Source organism: Callorhinchus milii, unplaced genomic scaffold (assembly GCF_018977255.1).
Source record: "Callorhinchus milii isolate IMCB2004 unplaced genomic scaffold, IMCB_Cmil_1.0 Scaffold16, whole genome shotgun sequence".
Lineage (NCBI taxonomy): Eukaryota > Metazoa > Chordata > Chondrichthyes > Chimaeriformes > Callorhinchidae > Callorhinchus > Callorhinchus milii.
Genome location: NW_024704757.1, coordinates 11803816 through 11826604, shown reverse-complemented (window position 1 = coordinate 11826604; position 22789 = coordinate 11803816). Strand labels below are relative to the sequence as shown.

At 42.4% G+C, this 22789-nt stretch overlaps 2 protein-coding genes across 5 annotated transcripts; both read right to left on the bottom strand.

The window, feature by feature from the left end:
- Nucleotides 1–606: 606 nt before the first annotated feature.
- On the bottom strand, nt 607–7650 carry ntan1 (N-terminal asparagine amidase). Of its 2 annotated transcripts, XM_007893709.2 has the most exons (10): nt 7511–7650; nt 5339–5444; nt 4769–4834; nt 3674–3782; nt 3491–3564; nt 3247–3300; nt 2959–3012; nt 2405–2502; nt 2145–2258; nt 607–1302 (listed from the first exon to the last, which is right to left on the bottom strand). In XM_007893709.2, the coding sequence occupies exons 1-10, from the start codon at nt 7589–7591 to the stop codon at nt 1126–1128; spliced, it is 933 nt and encodes a 310-aa protein (XP_007891900.1). In that variant the 5' UTR covers nt 7592–7650; the 3' UTR covers nt 607–1125. The 2 variants fall into 2 exon arrangements, with proteins under 2 accessions (XP_007891900.1, XP_007891901.1); XM_007893710.2 differs by lacking the exon at nt 5339–5444 and having other exon boundaries at nt 7511–7558.
- Nucleotides 7651–8606: 956 nt separating this feature from the next.
- rrn3 (RRN3 homolog, RNA polymerase I transcription factor) lies at nt 8607–21277 on the bottom strand. Of its 3 annotated transcripts, none has more exons than XM_042341199.1 (18): nt 21096–21277; nt 19490–19600; nt 19346–19402; nt 18909–18998; nt 18578–18707; nt 18152–18211; nt 17819–17882; nt 16790–16859; nt 16240–16338; nt 15529–15621; nt 15235–15367; nt 14333–14463; nt 13670–13800; nt 12742–12926; nt 11703–11811; nt 11065–11217; nt 10634–10721; nt 8607–10276 (listed from the first exon to the last, which is right to left on the bottom strand). In XM_042341199.1, exons 2-18 carry the CDS (start codon nt 19583–19585, stop codon nt 10124–10126), a joined length of 1842 nt encoding a protein of 613 aa, XP_042197133.1. In that variant the 5' UTR covers nt 19586–19600; nt 21096–21277; the 3' UTR covers nt 8607–10123. The 3 variants fall into 3 exon arrangements, with proteins under 3 accessions (XP_042197133.1, XP_042197134.1, XP_042197135.1); XM_042341200.1 differs by having other exon boundaries at nt 19490–19598; nt 21151–21277; XM_042341201.1 differs by having other exon boundaries at nt 19490–19598; nt 21170–21277.
- Nucleotides 21278–22789: the final 1512 nt, after the last annotated feature.

Sequence of the window (22789 nt, the reverse complement as noted above, 5' to 3'; positions counted from 1 at the left end):
TGCATATGTTCAAGCAACTGGACCGTCTCCTGGATTTAATGCAGCTCTTAACCAACTATTTCAGCCATGCCTTTGAAGAAAAGGTCAGTTCTCCTTCATAGCCATGTAACAGCTGCCTATCTTTTCTTTAACTTTCTTTCCCCACACATAACTTTTACATAGTCTTTCAATCTTTCAGATTGAAATAAACATTTTGTTAGTCTGCACCTGAGCCAATAAATTCCTTCTTACCTGATCAAGGGCACGTACTGCATTACCTTCCTTCAGTTGTTCTAAAGATGTCATTACATCAAGCAGGTACTTTTTGGCATTGCCATGTTTCTTTGTTATACAAGCTTGAAGATTTACCAATAAGCAAATCTTCCTCAAATCATACCCTTCACTCTACCGCAGGCATAACATTTGGAAGCTTGAATAAAAAGCTATCTACACATGCAATTAAGTTATGACAACCATAGCTTGATTAGTTTGTTGCAAGACACCACCTTTTGCAAATGATGGAACAATGTTAGTCTTAGTAAAGATGGATTAGTTTCTCATTCAATTATGGGTTTACACCTTTTCCTAGAACAAAATGTGAAACATCATGTGAAGTGATCCAAACAGTTTATTCAAAACAGCATTATTTTATAAAAGAAAGTAATAGAACACATTTCACATTCATTATAAAACACCAAGATACTTCACATCAGTCTTACCACATTTAATACTTTCTATAAATTATTCAACATTCTGATTTTTTCATAGCCAGTATGAATAGAATTTCAGATAATTTTTCAAACTGTAACCCACAAAATGTTATGGCATCAGACCAAACCAGGTAATTTTATTCCATTAAGAACTGTATAATTATGCAATACACTTTACATTGCATAGATTTGGGACTATATACATTTATTACAATCATTAAAGTTACCCACAGCAAAATCTTAAAAATGCCCAAAATGTGTTTTTGTCCAAAGAATCCTTCTTTTCCGGGATTCCTTTTATGTATAAAATCATTTGGTGGAGTTTGTTTTTCTATATAACAAACACAACTTGCTGCATTTTTTTTTAAGTACCACAAGTGAGGAAGCAGCTAAAGCACTGGTGTGAGTGACACTGCAATGTTTAAAAAAATTAAGCTTAGGCCAGACCATCAATTCTCTCCCATAAACCTTGTGCATTTTTCTTGTATATTCTGGATCTACCGTTTGGAAATAAAGAATCATCTGGTACTGGATGATCGTTTAGAAACTGCAGTGTAGATTTTATGTGTTTAACAAAATGCGGAGGTTCAACAAGTGGCGATGTCGACATATTCTGTAAAGTGAAGGAAAGTAAATATTGCATGAATTTTAGTGACTTCTAAAAATGGTTTCACTAGCATTCTCAATTCTATGGAAAAGCTCAAATTCTTCAAACAATGTTTCACTAACTACTGGTAACATTCAACGAGCAAGCACAAAACACCACAATTTCTAACTCTGATCTCCGAGGACAAGCTGACTTGAGTTTTGACAAGAATGCCAGCATTACATTTTCTGTATTTGTCACATAAGAACACTTCAGAGATTGCCAACGTTTGGAAAACCTGATTTAAGTTGGTTTTCAGACAATGAAAATGGTGTTTTTCTAAACTTACTTCATCCTCCAAACTGGATTGTGGAAGACAATCAGAAGGAAGAAGGTAAGTCCTCTCCTGGATACAACAACAACTTGTATTCATAGAGTGCCCTTTGCGCGGGCTCACGTGCTGGAGCGCTTTCATATGCTAATGTGCTGGAATACAGTGGCCCACTCCGACATTAAGTAGCCAATCTTAATTTGTGAGAGTTAGACAGTGAGTTTCATGGCAGGAGATAGCAGTTCCCAAACTACTACCCACAATGTTAATTGTGATTCAAACCCGCAATTATGTCCTGTAAGTGCTGCTATCACCAGGTCTACATATACAACCATATATTTTTGATATGAAAAGAGCTTGTCTTTGCTGTACAGGGTTAATATTACTGCAATACTACTACTTACGACTGGATAATTTGCATTCTATATATGCAAATTAATAGGGTTTTTTTAGCTTCTTAAACAACCTGTAAAACAGTCAAGCCAAGCTCGAGACAGTTGCCACAGACCCATCAGCAGTTCCAGAATTGTTACTGTACCTGTAATATTACAGCATCAGACTGCTGCAACCAGAACTCAGCATCTGGAAAGTGTGTCCATTCATAAGGTCCAATCTGCATCTGCTGCATTTTTGCATCATAAATCGACAACATCTAAGTAAAGACAATAATTGGTGATTTGATATAAAAGCTGAATAAACAAGTGTGGTCGAGAGGTCAAGTTAATATCTAACGTAGCTTATTGACTGCCACTCTGTCCCAATTTAAAATACTTTTTGTCACAAATATTCGGAACTTACAGGACCCCCCATGAAAGAACGAGCTGAGCGAATATCCTCATCCGGACCCTTTTCTGGGAAAGTTGCGTGAAAAATCTCACCAGTTTTCACATCTACAGCTGAAAGGCAATTAAGCAAAAAAAATTAAGGAAATGTTTTAACAATGCAATTATTTACACAACTAATGGAATGTTGAATTTAACATACTTGCTAAAGCTCAATCATGAAGAATGCCAGTTAAAAACATAGAGGGCTGCTGGCTTCCACTGGACCATACACCACCGCCACCATCAACAAATTACATTTGTATAACGTCTACTATAGTGAAAATGCACGAGCACAATATCTTCTATCAATCAGGAGAGCAAATAACAGCACATAAAAGTGCATATTCACATCTTATGATTTTCCACCTAAAATGTAAGTGCCCGATCTCCACTATACTAGACTTAAACCACAATGACACAAATTCACAAAGATATTTCTTTATATTATTTCCCCTCTTCTACACAAAGTAAATAAAGCAAAAGTGCAAAGGTTGAAAAATATACAGAATGAACATCAACTCTTCTCACCAATTCCATAAATCGCCGGACAGTGATGCAGTTTCTTCACTACGTCATTGAGTTCTGAAAAAGATGGGGGTGTTTAAAGAAGAAACAACAACATACTTGTATCTAACTGGTAGAACTCTCCCTCTGCAACTGTAGCTGCTCATTAGTAAGGCTAACAATAAATAAATCTTGCATTCGATATAGCAACTTTCCCACCAGGACGTCTCAAAGCTCTTCACAGGTACACATCAGGCACACTGTCTTCTAAAGCTTAAAGAAAATAGAACTTTAAAGAAAACAGAATTTTACCTGTCACACAGCAGGTGATCAAATGAATGTTCTCTGACTGATTGTTGAACGTTTCTGTAAATGCAGATGAAAAAAATGAGTCAGTGTCAGAATTCATGGTTAATGTGAGCATTTACAATGCTAGAGATAGTTAATGTGAGCATTCATATTGCTAGAGTTATTTAAATAGCAAATGAATGCAGAGCATGTGGACCCATCAGCTACTGTTCAGCAAACCGGTTTCTGAAAGTTGTCAAAAGCCTACCGAGAAGCTGGAGAGTGAGCCTGTGTGACAGCCACCTCTGGTCAATGAAACCTCCAACAAGGTGAAGCTCAAATCTAAAGCAAAAAAAATGTTTTAGAACGAGTTTAGGGTAAATGATTAAAATAGCACAAATGGGTTAATGTCCTCCATAGGTTATTATGTAACAAGGTCCAGAGGTTTTACCTTCCATGATCACACCCAGCTGACAAGGACTTCATAGCAGTTATCATCATGGCCACCTCATTTGCTGTATCTGACCCATCACAGTGTCCCAGACATGTGGCTCCATTCCCTAAAGAAATAAATCCAGGCTGTGTATATTTGTGGAGAACAGCTGAGCCTCAGCATTAATTGAGAATTTCTACCATTAACTGCATGAGAATGCAATGACATTACCCAGTGCAGTTATACCCAGCAACGTAAAATCCATTTTAAACTGGATAGTTCAATTAAACAAAACCAGATTAAGTGAAATGCACATTTTTCCATCATGAAAATGACTGCATTTTCTCAGCATTAAATAGAATGGATTTAAAAGGCAATTTTTAACGTGGATAAAATGATGAGAAAAACATTTTATTAAAAAAATCTGATACATTTCATTTTCTAAATCCCAAAATGTGTGATCATAGTTTTAGCTTTAGTTTGCCAATAGCTCAATAATATTCCACAGCTTGCTCCGTTTGCTGGCTGTAGCTAACATCTGGCTCAATGTAAATTGGCTAATTATTTATCCAAATTAATACTACCAACAATATTAACATTTGACTTATTTTAGTCCTCTACTCTAAAACTGCAGAATTTCAAAGGTTGTGACATTCATTATAATAATAATAATCCTTGCATTTGATATAGCGCTTTTCACGTCGGGAGGACGTCCCAAAGCGCTTCACAGAACACACTGTAAAGTGAATTGACTGTATATTTGCGGGCGAACGCGGCAGCCAATTGCGCTCAGCAATGTCCCACAAACAGTCGTAGATTGAAAATGACCAATTTATTATTGTTTTTGGTTTTGGAGGATTATTATTAGGCTCTGTGTGGAGTAAGGAAACTTGCCCGAGGTTTCGCCCTCTGCTGGAATTGAACTCAGGTCTCTCGCTTGCAAAGCGAGTGCTCTAACCACTGAGCTACAGGACTCCATTAAGACTACTTTGGGGAGTAAGTACCTCCAAGCCTGTCAAAGGCATTTAGCTTAACAGATCTTTAACTTGAGAACATTATCAAAAAGATTGACTCATATCTTCAAATGGACCACTGCACAAAATCTCAAAGTACCTGTGTGTCGCAGTACAACCAGGTGGCACGTAGTTGCATCATCTGATCCAATTACAGTGACTGAACCTATGGTTTGAGATGAATAGAAAGTGGAAGGTTAACTCCCTTTATTTTCATTTTACAACAAACAAACTAAGTTCACAAGAGAGATTCAGATGAAGAAGGGCGTTTGGCTTATTTGATGCTCACCTTACCAAACTACCTGCTTAGTAATACTTAGTATAATTTTCTCCCAAATGAAATTCTTTAACTGAGCTTAGATAAGATAAGAGAGGCAATGATAAATTCTGAGAAAAGGAATATTGGTGATTCCTTGCTGATCTGTGAAACCAAATATGCACTAGCAGTCATGCATCAACATATTTTAATTCAATAACAATCAAGCTTTGAGGCAGACTGTTGTGTTAGACTGCCATCTTGTGTAGCAAATCAACAAGTTCTTCAAAGATTCAGGTTTGAGATAGGCAAATGATTAAAAATAGTCAGATCAAGTTCCCAAAACATAAAATGGATAACAAAACAGATTCAATAAGGTAAATGACTATACTTTCCAATACTCAAAGTGCTTACCATCCTCCCGAGGGCTTGTTGCTGCAAATTCCCTTTGCTGAACATATAACAGACCTTTGGGATCTACCTTACACGCTGGCTTGGATTTCAGTGAATGAGCACCTTCCTGGATAAAACAACAGAAATAGTTCTCTCCATGTGGATGATGCATTAATCTTGAATTAAGCAGCATGCCTCAACTTATAGTACCAGTGAATAAGACAGAGAGGAAACCAGTTTCTGTGTCTCAGCAGCTCTATTTGTTTCACAAGGATCACAAGATTGGTTTGGATGAAGAAGGCCCTTCAGTCCATTTTACCTAATTCTTTCAGAATATCCCCATCATCGTTAAACCAAGCTCCCTGACTGCCTGTTCATATTGACGTTAAAAATCTTGGGGCACTATTTGAAATGGATAGAGCCTTTCATGTTGGGAGGATGTCCCAAGGCGCTGGACAGTCAGAGTTTCGAACCCGAGCTGGGGGTCAGGATCGGGGAGGGTGGAGGGCAGAGGGAGGAAGCAGGGTGATTGAAAGCACGGTCAAAGAGGAGGATCTTGAAGGAGGCAATGGAGAGGGCGAGGCAGACGGACTGCGGGATGAAGTTCCAGAGGGTAGGGACAGAGTGGTAGAAAGCCCGCCCAGCAATAGTGGGGTGAGCAAGGCGGGGGATGTGAAGAAGGCTGGAGCCCACTGGGAGGAGGGTGCGAGCGGGATTGTAGGGGGTTAGTAGGTCGCAGAGGTCGAGAGGAGCAAGACCATGGAGGGCTTTGAAGGTGAGGACCAGGATCTTGAACTGTATCCTCTGTGTGATGGGAAGCCAGTGGAGTCGAGCGAGGATGGGGGTGATAAAGTCACAGGGCCTGGTGCGGGTCAGGACATGGGCTACAGAGTTCTGGATGATCTGTAGCCTATAGAAGGAGGAGTTGGGGAGGCCAACAAGCAAGGAGTTTGCATAGTCAAGTAATGAAGGCATGTATGAGGTTTTGGCGTCCTGCGGTGTGAGACAATGGCAGAGCCGGGCGATGTTGCGGAGGTGGGGGAAGGCAGAGCCGGTCATGGTGCAGATGTGGGGTAGAAAGGATAGTTGAGGTTCAAACAAGACCCCAAGGTTCCAGAGTGGCTTAGTAAGGTAAATGTGCAACCATGGATGGTGATGCTGTCAGTGCCTGAGGTGAGGAGGCGCTGACGGGATCCAATCAGGAGAACCTTAGTCTTGTTGACGTTCAACTGAGGTAAGTTCGCTCTCATCCAGGACTTGATGTCTGATAGACATTCTGTCAGGACAGCAGTGGTCGTGGAGTCAAGGGTGAAGGCAGAGAGGTACAGTGGGTGTCATCCACATACGTGTGGAAGTCGACCCCATGTCTGCGGATGATGTCACCAAGAGGGAGCATACAGATGTTGAAGAGGAGGGGACCAAGGACAGAGCCCTGAGGAACGCCGCATGAGACGGTGCGGGGGCTGAAGGAGAAGCCGTTTGTGGAGACGAAGTGGAGACGGTGCGAGAGGTACGGTCTGAACCATTCCCGGACAGAACCGTGAAGGTTGAGGTGAGAGGAGAGGACGGTGGACGAAGGCAGCGGAGAGGTCCAGGAGGCCGAGGAGGCCGAGGGAGCGGAGCCCTAGTCGCCGAGGGACAGGAGGATGACAAGCGCAAAGCCCTTTACACAAACCAAAAAAGTTTAAACCAAAGTTTAAACAGATGACAATAAATTAAGAACAAGCAATAACAATACATGAACCAATACGTTTGAAGTAGTGTAACAGGGCCGCGCCATTCGAACACAAGTTTAAAACGACAAATAAAAAAATCCTAATAAACAATAGCAATACACGAGGAGCGTATAACGCTAAAAAAAAAAATGCTTAACGGTCTCAACACGGGTTTCAGTTTAAACAAGTCGAAGGCTTTAACGGGGACCGCTTTCGTAACCACAAGTGCAAACAGAGACCACGAGCATTTGAGAACAAATAAACCACAACAAACACGCGAGTAAGTACCGTCCGCCCTTAAACCCACGTTCAAACCGGACCGCCGGAAAATAACGACGGTACTGTGGGACGTTCCGACGCGAACAGCGCTTCACGTTCCGCCATGTTGTTTGTTTGTTGTTGTTGTTGTTTCTAACCGTCACCTGCCTGACCCCCTGACCCCCACCACTACCGCACCCCGGGGAGTCGCTGCTTTTACCTTCAGGTGCGGGTAATGCCGGAAAAACTCCTTGGTCGACGTGGGGACGTGTAACCTGTCACCGTTGTAGAGCAGCGGCATGATGGCGGCGGCGGCGCCACTGCTGCTCCCGCTCCGCCCTCCCCGTTTCCATCACGACCGGTCACGAGGGCGGGGCTGGTGTGTGTCACGTGCGTCGCGTCGGGTGCGTACGTGCGCGTGACGTCCTCTCGCTCTCTGGGAGTTGTAGTCACGTCCGTGTCCCCCCCCCGCCTCCCTCTCACAACGTCGCGCCCGAGAACTACATATCCCACAATGCTCGGCGAACGACCGCCTTAGCGTCAGCCAGCGGGCGCCGCAGCGCCTCCTGTTGGATGGAGCGGGGCATTGACAGCTCAAGTCACATGCAGTGTGCCAGCAGGCAGGGCATCAGCTGGGGGGCAATAGAAAAATGTGGGGGGATTTGCCCCCACCACCCTATCCCCCCCCCCCAGATATTTGGAAATTTTTAGGGGTAATTGCGGAGAAAATTAGGTTTCAGGGCCCAGCACCGCCCACAGACCCAGAGACAGACACTCACACACTCAAAGACAACAACAACAACAAGATTGCATTGATAGAGCGCCTTTCACGTCGGGAGGACGTCCCAAGGCGCTCGACAGTTGGGTCGGGACCCGAGCATTGGGGGGAAACGGTCAGGGTGAGGGGAGGGAAGGGAGGGAGTGAGGTGGGGGTAGAGAGTCGAGAGGGGAGCTGAAGGCACGGTCAAAGAGAAAGGTCTTGAGACCGGCCTTGAAGGAGGAAAGGGAGGAGGCGGCGAAGGCACTGGGGATGGAGTTCCAGAGCCTCGGGGCTGAGAGGCTGAAGGCCACCGATGGTCGGGCGGTTGGGGCGGGGGATGTGGAGCAGTCCGGAGCCGGAGGAACGGAGGGTACGGGCAGGTAAGTCGGGGGATAGTAGGTCGGAGAGGTAGGAGGGAGCGAGGCCGTGAATGGCCTTGTAGGTGAGGATGAGGATCTTGAATTCGAGACAGAGATAGACACACACACAAACATAATAGCTGCCATAGCATCAAGCACTGGTGTAAATTAGAGAACATACAGAGAGAATACAGAACTGATGCATATGTTTAGAACCAGACAGAACATCTAGATCCAAACATTTTATTGACAGTTAATGAAATCATAAAATTATGGATCACATTAAATAATTTTAATTCTGTAACACGCCCAGGTTGTGCAACTCTGAAGTTTGCTGTTGTGCAATCTCGAAATATTGTGCCAACCATTTTATAAGAACTTTCCATATCTGTCACACCCTTCTCTTAAAAATGTTAGCAACATAGTAAGCAACACTTTGTTCATCTGTGGCATTTGGCTACGGAACAAGGTTTGAGATAATCACTAGATATAAAGCTGGAGTGAAAGTAATAATAATAAAATAATGATCCTTGCCTTTGATATAGTGTCTTCGAGACGTCTCAAAGCAATTCACAGAATATACTGTAAAGTGAATTGACTGTATATTCTGTGGACAGAATGCGGAAGCCAATTGCACACAGCAGTGTCTCACAAACATTCGTGGATTGAGTGACCAAATTATTTTGAAAGGATTATTAACACGGAAAAGCAATCCGCCAATCGACTAACAACCGTCTTCCTACTTACTGTTAGGTAAACAGAGGGGTGTGGAGTAAGGAAACTTGCCAAACGTTTTACCCCACTTGGGAATTGACCCAGGACCTCTCGCTTGAGAGGCGAGTGCTCTGACCACTAACCCACACGACTCCAAAGTAACTAAAGGGCGAGTAGGTATAACTTACCTTTTTTGCCTGGGAACCAAACTGGGACACCTGATGAGCTGTTGAAGAATGGTGACTTTTAAGGATTTGGCTATGGTTTGGAAGCTAGCTTTGAGCCCCTATTATTTTCAGGTGAGGACTCGTTTAAAAAAAAAAAATTCCTCAGCAGCTGACAAAGGTTCTGACCCTTATATAAAATAAATTAATTTACTCAGATTTATCCCACCAAATGAACAAATGAATAGAAACACAGACAGCAAAAGAAAATAGCAGAAATCAATTGAAAACTAGGAGTGTGGGGGAGAGGAGAGAAAGGAGAGGAGAGAAAGACATGTCTCATATCAAAAACACTTCAGCTCTCCAAAAATAAATTTAAAAGTATACAAAACTATACTTTAAAAATCCAAGATAATTACGATGATATGGAAACTAAGGTCAAAAATCTTGAGCACACTCCTTGCAGCACATGGTCAGTAATTTAGAAAAGTCAGTCTTCATTCAAAAACATAAATGTCATTTCTCAATGGCAGTCTAGAAACTGATTTAAAAATAATTCCGGTTATAAACGTTTAAAACAAAAAGTATACTGAATAATGTCAGATTTACAAAAGCCAATAACTATGCACAAATGTACAAATATATTTACAGAGTAGCTAAGTGGAAATAACAATAGAATCCAGACAAAAGCCCACATCAATATACCAGGGTCACTAAACAGTCTTTCGTGTGTATTTTCATACATTACGTCCTTTAGTGATGAGAGCAGGCGTGTTGAAAGTTTGTTTTGAACTGCACCCGCACATTGGAAGTAGAACTGTGTACATTTCCATCATTTAGTGCCGATGTGAAAACAAATCGGGTGGAGCGTCTACATTGCTTGGACTTCGCATGTAGGACTCAAAAGAATTTGGTGTGATTGCAACAACTGTTTCGTTCTGAGGAACTTCTTCTCTTAAGAAGTCGTCCTCCTCATCTTCAGCGGTATTCTAAAGATCAGTAGAAAGGATGAACATTAATTGTGTTTTATACTCACACCGACTCTTGTCCCATCAGGTTCCCTTTCTGTTACACCATGTCTTACCAATGGGTTCAAATCCTCTCCCTTATTCAAATCAGTGTGCGACAATTATGAGGAGTCGGGCAATCATCAGGTGGAAAATCAGGTTACATCAGAGTGGCTTGGTTCCAGCTGATCAGAGTTTGCAACCCAGACATTTCTGACCTTCCATCTTAAGAAGGCATATAGAAGGGACAAACTATCATACCAAAACCCACTAACTTCTTTTTCCAGTGCCTACCAGTGGTAAACCAATACTCTGTTGAAGAAAATATCTAATGCTCACCTGTTTCACAACTTTCTGTGGCATCTGAAGCTCATGAACGCTCAAGTCTTCCCAAACCTGGTAAAGACTGTCGATCATCTTTTTTGATCTGCCAAAAAAAAATCAATAATCAAATATCTCAAAGCATCATTTAGCTGACACTAAATGCACTGAAGTTCAACTCCACCCCAGTTTAGCACTGCATTCAGAAGCTAATATGCTTTTAATTTCCCAAATTAGGTCTCAGAAGAGTTATTTTAAACTAAAGAGGACTCGAAACAAAATTCAACATGCTCATGTCAGAGAAGCTTTGCAAAAGCTAATTATACAAACGTATTCCAAGTGCGATTAAAGATAAATTTCAAGAAAAAGAAAAAAAACTGAAAGAACGATTCAAATGTGAAATAAAATCATTATACTCCATTTAAATGTAAAAATGTGGGTGCACAAACCTTTTAAGAACACAAGGATCAAAGGGAAAGAAGCAGTTAAGTGGGTTGGTGCACGTCTGCTCAGAGTCACCTCCAACGCTGCTCCTAATCACAGGTAAGAGTTGACGATTGTTTCGTTCAATTATAGTGTAACAGAAAACTAACTGGTACTTCCTGCAAAAGGAAAACGATTCCCTTTCGTTAATGGTGTTAATGTTGTGTCCATCTTATCTGCCTTTTTGAAACCTGTATGCAGATAATACACACCACACACAGAAGGAGTTCAGGTATTCTGAGTACACAGCACTTAACATTAAGATATGATTCTACAAAAAAAGTTCCTAAAATGATACCTGAAGAGATCGTTGTCATTTCAACAGAAAATCACATTTTGAATAGTAGTATGATTTGTTGCTAATTTACAAACACAATCAAATTTCACCAGTCCTTTAACTTGTGTGATGTAAATTTCAAAGTCAATATGAGATCTTATTCATCATTTACAATTAGGCAACAATGGATTACAAACTGGGTGGTAATGATATTTTCAATTAAATTACACATAATATCGGCTTAAAACATGAGCTAAATACAAGTGACGATATGGACTCTTTATGAATATGCCAGAGTGTCATTTACCAGCATCCAATAATACTCACCTTGTAATAGCTGCAAACAAGTTGATGACAGAAGGTAGGCAAACTTTTAGTGGGTTCAGTTGGCACATTACTATACGTTCAAAATTCAGACTCTGCAAGTATGCCAAACCTGCACAAAAGAGCAAACAAAATGTAACTAAATAGCTCAAAATTAACTACATTAACTACACTAATTCACTTAATGCCTTTCTTTAAAAAGAATACTAGACAAAAGCAAAGTTTAGGGAGTTGCACGTTGAAACTCCTGCTTTTCCAGGCTCTGACATAACACTCCATAAAATGGTAATAAAATGCGCAAGAACAGATAGAGCAGACATCACCCTCCTCCCAAAGAGACGTCCAAACTCTACAGCCCAGCAGCCTGCAGTATTTCAGCGTGTTCTTTCTTCCGCCATTTCTCACGCCATAGCCATTTCCCGTAGCCACCTCTCCCCACCCGACACCCATAACATACCCTTGATGACAAGATCTCTCATTCTTCCTCTCTCCTCCCTCACTGTATGTATAAATGCATAGGAGAAGAGGAAGTAGCAGGAAAGCCTGACCTCCCATTAGATCGCCCCCTCCGCCAGCAACATGACTAAGATCGATTGAATGTCTCTGAATTCACAGGTTCAAACACACATCCTACAACAACAACAACTTGCATTTATATAGCGCCCCTCACGCAGGGTAGCGTCCCAGAGCGTCTGACAATGGCGGAGCACGACTCTGCCTACCTCAATCCACAGCATAGCGCTCTAACAAGTTCCACTGCCTCCATGAAATATAATAATAATCCTTGCATTTGATATAGTGCTTTTCACGTCGGGAGGACGTCCCAAAGCGCTTCACAGAACACACTGTAAAGTGAATTGAATGTATATTTGGGGGCGAACGCGGCAGCCAATTGCGCACAGCAATGTCCCACAAACAGTCGTAGATTGAAAAATGACCAATTTATTATTGTAACTCTACTCGTGGACGTTCAAAGAGTTGATTTGAACACTCAGTGATAACTTAAAAGACACTAAATAACTTAAATGGTGAGTTTCATCACCTTTCTTCAGATGTCCTTCTAGCAGCTGCCTACATCGGAATATGAAGGCATAGAACACAGCTTGACAAGTGGAGTAGAATGACCCGTGGAGATACACATCACAGTAAGCTTTGCTTCCAGCATCCAGGTTGTCGATGTAGTGGTGTAACCAGGGAACCAGAAGATCCAAACAAGCTTTCACAGTACTAATAAAGAGAAAGAAACCAAACTATGTGAAACCTTGATGTAATAATTCTCTTCTGCTCCCTTCCACCCCCGCCCAGATTTGTGTGGAGCACAATTAGTAATGTATTTACTCTTGCACACAGTCTATTTAATTCAACTGGTGTGGACCCAAATCCACAGGCAACAACTTTCCAATACTTCACCCAAGCAGTCGTTCTTCACGTGTGAGCTCAGAGAGCAAGAGTCAGCAAGCAATTACACCACAGAGCATCAGCAAGTGATCCTGTCCTTCCCCCAAAGTACATAAGCATTCTCTTTCCAACAGAGGTCACTGGGCAATAATCAGGCGGGGGCTTCCTTTTCCCTTCCCTAGCCTATTGACTAGTCACTGAGACCAACTATAGTGCCTACAGTGTGATCCCCTAATTTAAAATTTACTATTAGTTATTATATCATTTTCTCTATTTTTGGTTCAGATGTTAATCCTGTCTTTCTCTGATCCACTTAAACATTAATTATTTTCACTAAATCATCACACCGAGTGAACAGAACCCCCTGTGATGAAGGCATGTTTAATCAAGTACGTCTCAGAGCCTGTAAGTATTGGAGAGTTGTTGCCTTATGTCTAAGGACCACCAAACTATATTATACAAAACCTCTGGAGTCAGTTAAACTTGCACATTTAAAAGACAGATTGTTTTATAGGTAACACAAACAGACAAGTTATAATAGAAAGTGAGAGGATTTGTTGAGCATTACTTACACCATAGGGATATATTTTGCTCGAGCCAGGAAGCTACCAATATATCCAGCAGCTGCTTGCCTTATTACTGCAGGACTGTTTGGATTCTGCAAGATCTTCCAAAGATGCTCCAGAAAAGCCTCTGCCAACATCTGGCAAAAAGCAATGATAAAACTGAAACAGTATTTTTTTTTGTTGCAAGAACATTACTGTGTTCCGAGTAAACATTCAGATTCTATTTCCCATCAACGTTTGTATTGTATTCACAAATAGACCCGAGGCTCTCAAGTCTATTGAGACTGGAAAAGTTTTACAAACAGAATTATTTAATATACTGTAAATTGTGCATATTGAACTGTTACTTGGTCAGGACACTAACTGGTAGCTTTAGATTAGTATCCAGAAACTCACTCTGTTCTGTCAACAGAGCCACGTATATATTTCTGAAATGTTGGGATCCTCAGATTATTGGGAGAGCAATCAAATCTGGGATTTCTTATGGGTTACACACTTTCTTTGTTTATTTAAATGCTCTACAACAAACATAAGAAGAACATTCACGCTGAAGGCATTTCTCTATAGGCAACACTCTCTGGTCACAATCGTTATTTTTTCCACAAAGATATGAGAGAAAAAATTGGCTTGCCTTTTCTCTGGAAAAAAAAGCTCTGTTCACGCACTCACCAGCTTAAAACTGCAGATATAGAACATGAAGTACTGGACGTGGCAGGAGCCATGTGTTGGAAGGACCAGTTTATCAAACACAACTATCAGGTCACGGTACAGGTCTTTTGTCCTGGTCAACTCCAACTCACCTTCAAGAAAAGTCAAATCATTTACACATTTGTTGACATACAAATAAACCAAGCATTTATGGCACAATTAAGTTTCAATACAAGTTAACAGGCTAGCATTTAAAAGCACAGCAAAGCTAGAGCTAAGTACTCCGAATGCTAGGTACTACAGTTTGACAATCTGTTTGTACACGACAGGTAAAAAACCACTGAGTAATGGAAGGTTTTCCCCTCAGCCTTTCAATATTGTTTTGTTATTACAGTATTCGAATATAACTCTCAAAAAGGCAGGTTGGCGTTTTATCTACTTTGTGTGTGTGTATATATATATTATATATATAATTAATCTTGTGTTATTAAATAGGGAATTTCAAAATGAAGCTTTGCAGGCAGTACAGGTTTGTTGTCTGTGAAAATATAAAGTTTCAATTAGGTAGTTTCCCTCCCCTCCTCCTCTCTGAATGATACATGACTCTGCATGCTTGTACATCTAATACATGTTTTTTAAAATGTTACATTTGAAATACAATGAACTCCTGACAACTTATCACTTTAAGGGAATAAGGCTCAGTGACGAGATACCAGGAGGGATAAGTTAGGCATACGTAAACACAGCCCGGGATATTGACAGCATGTTCACTTTAGAAGTGACAAGTTAAGCCAGAGTCCAGTTATCAGGAGTTTACTGTATAACGAATGATGGTTAAGAACCACATGGAGGATGTTCATTCATACTGTATCAAAAAATGCAAAAGTTCTACAACACTAAAAAAAACAGACAATCTTTCGTACCATCGACGAAACAGACATCCTTTATGTAAGCCAGCAGGACAGCCATCACAATATTCAACCGTTCAGCCACCGGATGAACCATCACGTCATTTGGTGCCACTGGATGGATCTTCTGCTTCTCTTCATCCTCATCCTGGAAAACAAACGGCAGTGCAGAAAGCTTGCATCGCTGGCACGCAAAATGATGGCTCCAGAAAATCCAAACCTCCATTGATCCAACAAACAGAGTAGGGACAGAGAACGCAAGAAAAATCAAATGATGACCTTGGGTGCATAAAAGAAACCACACTGTACCATATCAAAGAGGCCTTCCTCTGCCAATGTAGGGAACTCTTCTTTGGCCTCAGCTTCTTCTGCATCTTCAATACTATTACGTGGGGCACTCGCCTACAGTGAAGCAAATGTACATTGTAACACCACCAACTAACAATTCTAAAACATTTGATGCTGTGATACTACTCTTTCCCCCCCACACCCACCCCCAGTTGACACATGTTATTCAGACACACAATGGTGAAAGATAATAATAATAATCCTTGCATTTGATATAGCGCTTTTCATGTCTTCGAGACGTCTCAAAGCGCTTCATAGAATATACTGTAAAGTGAATTGTCTGTATATTTGTGGGCAAAACGTGGCAGCCAACTGCGCACAGCAGTGTCCCACAAACAGTTGTGGATTGAAGTGACCAGTTTTATTTATATTATTTTCTTGAAGGATTATTATCAGGTGTCTGGAGTAAGGAAACTTGCCCAAGGTTTCACGCTGCCAGGAATCGAACCCAGGTCTCTCGCTTGCAAGGCGTGCGTTCTAACCACTGAGCTACAGGACTCCTGTAGGTGATGAGGATTGCAGTACCTGTGTGTCATATCCACAATCAACCCGCACTTACAGCGGGGTGGGGGGGGGGGGGGGGGGGGAGGGGGAGCAGGGAAGACTTTTCAGTTCAACTCCTGGGTGTCACATCACTGAAGTTTTAGCAACATGTATACTTTGTATACTTACATCCAACTTAAGGAATTTTTCCACAATGAGTTCCAAAATCTCTGGGCGCAGTGATGGGAAATACACAGTGATCCGCAGTAAATTGTGCACATAACATTCCTGAGAAAATAAATAATAAAATCGGTAACAAAGTTCTGGCTCAGTGTCTGTTTAACGTCACACAAAAAGAATCCTTAACTCACTTCAACTGTATTTTTCAGAATGCCAAAAGCCCTGCTAACAGAATACTTTTCGGTTTGTTTATTCAGCAATGTCACTTGTTTTAGGCAGAGAAGAAAAGTTATGGCGAGAGAGAAAAAAAGTAGCACAAATTGATAAGAGACTGCAGGAACGGTAAAATCAACCAGCTTTAAAACAATTCTTCCCACTTTTACAAGGTATTAAAATGTTATATGTATTTCCTCCCGAACAAAAGACTATTAAAGTGTTTCTGTACTTTTTTTATATATGTATATTATTTTAGGATTAATATAAAAAGCGGTTCTAAAAATGCTTCACCAAATAGTAGATTCTATGGGGGTGTTAAGACTAGATTATAAAGTTTGCTCACCAGAGTTCTGCCTGATTTCTTTATGAACGGAAATTTTTCAACCAGTATTGGCATCAGAAATTGTGGTGTTCTGACAAGAGAGATTAGAAGAATGTTTCAATTGAATCCCCAAATGACTGTGAATGTAGGCATGATGAATATGTACAATTTCCCAAACAGGGTAGTATTTTTGAACAAACCAATAAATGATGCCAAAGTCCTCATGCATCAGAAACCAGAACAATGTGATGTTACACTTAAGATCGAGGCGGCACATTAGTGGTAACAGAAACTGAGAGATTAATAAAAGGAGGGTATGGACACATGACAAGTTTGAAGCATACAATATATTCAGTCATAAATTACCACAAAAACACCAAAAAGTAGCTTTGTGGAAATTAAGTTCAATACAGTCGTGTCTACATCCCAGATACAGACACCTGGACATTGTATAACAATTCATGGTTGGTAGGAAGTGTGTGGGGCAGAGGGAGCGTCAATTTTAACATAAAAATGCACCCAATCCAAGGTCAAACGTCCAATGGCGTTAGTACCACTGTACCAGGAGTATCCTCGGTGAGGTGGAGCTGACAAGCAGAAATATTAACTATTGAACAAGTCTATTTTACACATGTAAAGATATTGAGCACTGCTGCCTATGAAAACAACCGATTTAAAGCAGATTGATAATTAATTGAAAACAAATTACTTTAAAAAATTTCATTTTTTTAAAAAAAGTATCTAAAATGTTCAGAGTGAGAATTCAACACAGAAATCTAAAACTGACCGCTATAGGTCTATCTATGATGAAGGACCTGACTTCCAGAACTACAGCTGAATGGACATCTATTGGCAAACCATAGGTATTGCACAAACTCTCTCTTCCATCATGCTGGCTGACCCAATCACCCAATCTGACCCAAAGATGGGCTGCATAGGGAGGCAGAAGTGAATTAAGCAGTGGAGCCATATAAGTACATTAAATATAAAGACCCAAACCTCCTTATCATTGCAGTTTTAATGGAAATTGAAACACTGACGTGTACTTACGAAGGTACATATCTTGCTATCAGCTGTAGAGCTCGATGGCAAACGTCAAAATTTCTGGAAATACCTGTGCAGGAAGAATGTGACAGTTAGCACTTTCAGTTAGCACTTTCTACTAGGTTTTTAAGTCAAAGAAATATCAAGAAACGAGAGAAAGACCTATTAATGAAATAAACGTTGTTGGCCGGGACATCATCTCTTTCCAAATAGTGCATTGGACCTTTAAGGCCGCCTGACAGGCAGACAGGATTTCAGTTTAACATCTCATCCAAAGTACGACAACTCCAACAATGCCAGAAACTGCAAATGCCATTGATTACATATTACTCGACTTACTTTCATCGTCATCATCCGAGTCAGAGATATCCACACCATTTTCTCGGATAATAATTCTCCCTGCAAGGAAATAGATGCATATTGATGAGCTTTCGAAACAGTTTTAAGCAATATTCAGGGAAAAATAGTCCAATGGAATTAATCCCGTTCTCCCCAGCCCCCCAACTAGTGATTCAGCTGCGAGATTTCACTCTACTTCCCACAATCTCACCTTTCCCTCAATCCCAGTACTGTTGCCAGTAGCTCTGTGGCATTCTGTGCATAGCATGCCTGCTAAAACACACCCACCAATCTACTACATACACAATTAAAATACAGCCCTCAAGCTAACAGTATGAATCAAACAACATTGCCATCGTTAACTAGCACGAGTACAAGGCAGCACAAGAAAAGTGAAAATTGGGAAGGAATTTTTTTTTTTTTTACCTGGTACAAAATTGGATACCACCATACGAAGACATGCCCTCAGATAGAAGGTCTGAGCTGAGACTAAGTTACTTAAAAAGGCCAAGTATTCCTCAACCACCGTTTGGCTTCGAGATAACCATGGCAGTTTCTGAAATAATCAGAAAAAAAATCTAATGAGGCAATTCTATTCTGTATAGTCAATTGTTTTCTTTCATGTGCTTTGTTTCATCTCTTGATATGAGCTAACAGCAAAAGGATTATATAAACTTTTAAAACAAGCAACTTCATAAGAACTGAGCAGAACGTTCTGTTCCCCATGCATTTCATGCTTAAAAAAAAAGAAACTAACCAATATCTGGCCGACAAGATACTCAAAATCTTTTGTCAAGTTAGTGACAGAAGTGCGGAATTCCTGAAGCCAGTTGATCATCTGGGCATCCTGAAAAAAATCATAAATAAAATGTGTGTGAAAATACTTTATGCCCTCAAACATCCTTCCTGGTAACCTATTACACATGATCTAGATCCAAGATGATTCAAAATATATTTCATTAGGAACATTACATCTACTGGAGATGAGACTTAATGGTACTCAGTCTAGACTAGATTGTGAAGCTGAACGAATTATGTTCTTAGATGTGAACCCTGTCACTTCGCCCCTCAGAATTAATAATACTATTTAAACTTCACTCGGGAATAATAATAAAATTACAACAGCTAGGGTTGCAACATCGCAAATTCACCACTCAAATGGTTTAAAAAAGGAAAACAAATGCACATAATTACCTTTATTTCTGGATCAACCAGTTGACGCATCAGCAAGTCATAATCAGCAGTATCTCCCTGAGAGAGAAAAAATGTTTTTAAACCAAATCTGCAGTTAGACAACGTCAACATTTTTTCAAAATTGTTAATGGCCTTTTTTCTCACCTGTTTGAACTTCTTTAGGGTTGCTGCAACAGTTGCACCAAATCGAACAGTCTTCTTGGGTGGAGTGCTGAAGAATTCACAATCATTTTCCATCATTGTGAATAGAAACCTAAAGAAATTGAAATCGAGCCTGTTTGTACTTTATAAAATTGGCAGTTGTTATCATTAGAATCGATTGGCACAGTGGGTTGGGAGAGTTTTTTTTAATCTTCAGGTCCTTTATTCTTTTTGGTGATTCTTAAAGAGTAAATAAGCTAAATCAATTCGGCTAATGTCACTCCAAATAGCAGTGAGGACAGGTTACAACAAATCCTTGCATTTATATAACGCCCTTCAAGTGGGATAGCATCCCGGAGCACATAACTCCTATTACACCGCATAATTGTAGATTCGGAAGCTCATGAGAACTGAGCGTAACATTCTGTTCTCCGGCTGGTGCAGCAAACGAAAAGAAAATTCCCGCTGATCCAGTTGGGGAAGGCAGAGCAGTCCTCTAAGGCTGGGGCTCAGATACTTTGTTGGAGCAGAGATCGTGCGATCCTGCATTTAACCCACAATATATCTGATCTATGATTCCAGTATAAGGTGCCAACAATGGCAAACCACCTCAAGCACAATGATTCCTCAGCTCAATACGCACAAACGAAATGGGGAGAGGGGGGAATTTTCTCACTGGGTTTGGTGCAATGCTGTGTCGCAAGGATTGAAGAAACAGGTCACAACGAAAGACGGAATATTTATCAAAAATCCATCTGGAACCTCTCGCTGGAATAACTTGGGTCTGTGATTACAGCCGGAATACATTTCGCCCACATAATATCCAGTCAATTTACTTTACAGTAATATCCTGTGAAGCGCTTTGAGACGTCTGGAAGACGTGATAAGGCGCTGCATCAAATGCGAGGATTATTATTATTATTATTATTATTATTATTATTCTACACCGTATAGTGAAGAAGTATTCTCAGGTCTCCGGAGGTCACAACATAACTGCTGTAACTCATACCTTCCCGGTGACGACTCAAAAAAAAACACTCCACCTCAGCACTTCTACTCGTGAGGCCATGAATGTCTACCCCGTTCGGAGGCGGGTTTCTGCCTCTTCTCGGGGAGTCTTTGCCCCCACTAGAGGCGGGTTTCTCCCCCCTGTGAGGGTGACTTTCTGCCCCTCCGCGGCCGCCCCGGGCCTGAAGCCAGTCACTGACAGACATGAATGAGCCGGGCCCCGGGACCGGGGTCACTGTAGCCGCCCACCCTCTCCCCCCCTCCCCTCTCCCACAACTCTTCTCCCCCCACCTCTCTCGCCCCCCACACCCGTCTCACCCCACCACGTCTCTCCCCCACCCTGTCTCTCTCCCCCCACCCCCCCCCCACCCGTCTCTCCCCCCCACCCCCCACCCGTCTCTCTCCCCCCACCCCACGTCCTCTCCCCCCCACCCCCACATGTCTCTCTCCCCCCCACCCCCACATGTCTCTCTCCCCCCCACCCCCACATGTCTCTCTCCCCCACCCCCACATGTCTCTCTCCCCCCCCCACCCCCCCCCCCAGTCTCTCTCCCCCACCCCCGTCTCTCTCCCCCACCACCATCTCTCTCCCCCCCCCTCTCTCCCCGCCCCGGGAGCCTCTCCAGTGAAGGCTGAGAATCGGGGTTCAGCGTTACCGGCTACAGCCGCGCGCACCCGGTGTTGGTGTTGATTAAAGAGCCGCCGCCGCCGCCATTGCCATTGGCATCGTCACCGCCACCAAAGGCCCTCGGCCCCGCGCCATGCCGCCGCCGCCGCCGCCGCCGCCCCGCCCCCGACCGGAAGTACTGACCTCTCGCCCCGGAAGTACAACAGCGAAGGTCAGTGAAGTGTCCCCTGAGAGGTTCAGGCGGGAAAGAGAGAGAGAGGTCACTGGTCAGTGTCACAGCAGCAGATACACCCCCTCAGGCAATAAACCGACCCCCCACCCCACCCCCTCCCCCCACAAGTTGTTCTCAGAACCGAACACCATCTCTACAAGTTGTTGTTGTTGTTGCTTCATGTCCCTCCCCCCTCTCCCCCCTCTCCCCTCCCCCCTCCCCCCCCCCCCCCCCCCCCGCCATTGGCGGGCCACCGGCCTTCAGCCCACTCCGACCCCCCCCACCACACCCCCACCATTGTCTCCTTCAAGACCCATCTCCAGACCCTCCTCTTCGACCGTACTATCTGTCGATCGCCCATCTCTCTCCCCTACTACCCCCGTCCTCCCACCCTCCTCGATCACGAACCCCACCTCCCCCCCACCACCCTCTCCCCCCCCCCCCACCGCCGCAGCTCGGGTCCGAAACGCACGACGCAAAATGCAACGTAATTCAGTTGTCGTTGTTGGGGTCTGGAATGCGTTTGCCTGTGATGGTGGTGGAAGCTGATTCGATCGCAATGTTTTAAGAGAGAGGGAGATCGTTATTTGGGGGGGGGGGGGGCGGGGGGGCAAGTTTTCAGGGCTTTGGGGGGAGTGGGGTTGATTTGGAAGCTCTTTTCAAAGAACCGGCACTGACACGATGGGCCGAATGGCCTCCTTCCGTGCTGCATGTTCATGGGCTTGCAGTCTGCTGTGCTCTCACTGATCAGAAATTGTCACAATTCCCCGCCTCCCCCCCCCACCTCACCACCACCCACTCCCCCACCTCACCGCTCCCCCCCCCCCCCAGTTCAATGTGACTGTGACCTGCTGCTCCTATCGTTCTGGCGATACAGAGAGACTTTTCCCACTTGTTCATTGACAATTAAAGGGTTAATTCATTTCTGCCCTCGTTCTATATCTTCTTCCTGATTCTCACCTTCATCTTTCTGTGGATTTAGGGATGAAAAACCGTTTGGCCTTTCTAATTCGCTCTTAGAATCCGCAACGTAGATTAGATATATCTTTAAGATCTCCTATTATCCCATCAGTGGAATCCTGTAGCTCAGTGGTTAGAGCACTCGCCTCACAAGTTCGTTTCCCGGCAGAGCAAAACTTAGTGCAACTTTCCTTGCTCCACACGTCTGATAATAATCCCTCAAGAAAAAAAAACAACAATAAATCGGTCATTTCAATCCATATCTGTTAGTGGAACACTGCTGTGCGCAAATGGCTGCGGAGTTTTTCCCACAAATATGCAGTCAATTCACTGAAGCGCTTTGAGACGTCTAGAAGACGTGAAAAACGCTATATCAAAAATGCAAGGATTACTATTATTATGCTCTTTTTTAATGTAGCTATTTATCTAATGCTGTACCATTGAAATTCTCATCTTGCAACATTCTTATGTCCCTTGTAACAAATCCCCACCCAAC

Excerpts from the sequence above, each read along its gene's own strand:
- rrn3 (XM_042341199.1), bottom strand. The coding sequence starts at position 19,585 with ATGATGGAAAATGATTGTGAATTCTTCAGCACTCCACCCAAGAAGACT. Across the intron at positions 17,883-18,151 it reads CTCGGATGATGACGATGAAA|GTATTTCCAGAAATTTTGAC; the intron begins GTAAGTCGAGTA and ends CTTCCTGCACAG. Across the intron at positions 15,622-16,239 it reads AAAAATTCCTTAAGTTGGAT|GCGAGTGCCCCACGTAATAG; the intron begins GTAAGTATACAA and ends GCTTCACTGTAG.
- ntan1 (XM_007893709.2), bottom strand. The coding sequence starts at position 7,591 with ATGCCGCTGCTCTACAACGGTGACAGGTTACACGTCCCCACGTCGACC. Across the intron at positions 3,565-3,673 it reads GCTGGGTGTGATCATGGAAG|ATTTGAGCTTCACCTTGTTG; the intron begins GTAAAACCTCTG and ends TTTTTGCTTTAG. Across the intron at positions 2,259-2,404 it reads GTTCTTTCATGGGGGGTCCT|ATGTTGTCGATTTATGATGC; the intron begins GTAAGTTCCGAA and ends GTCTTTACTTAG.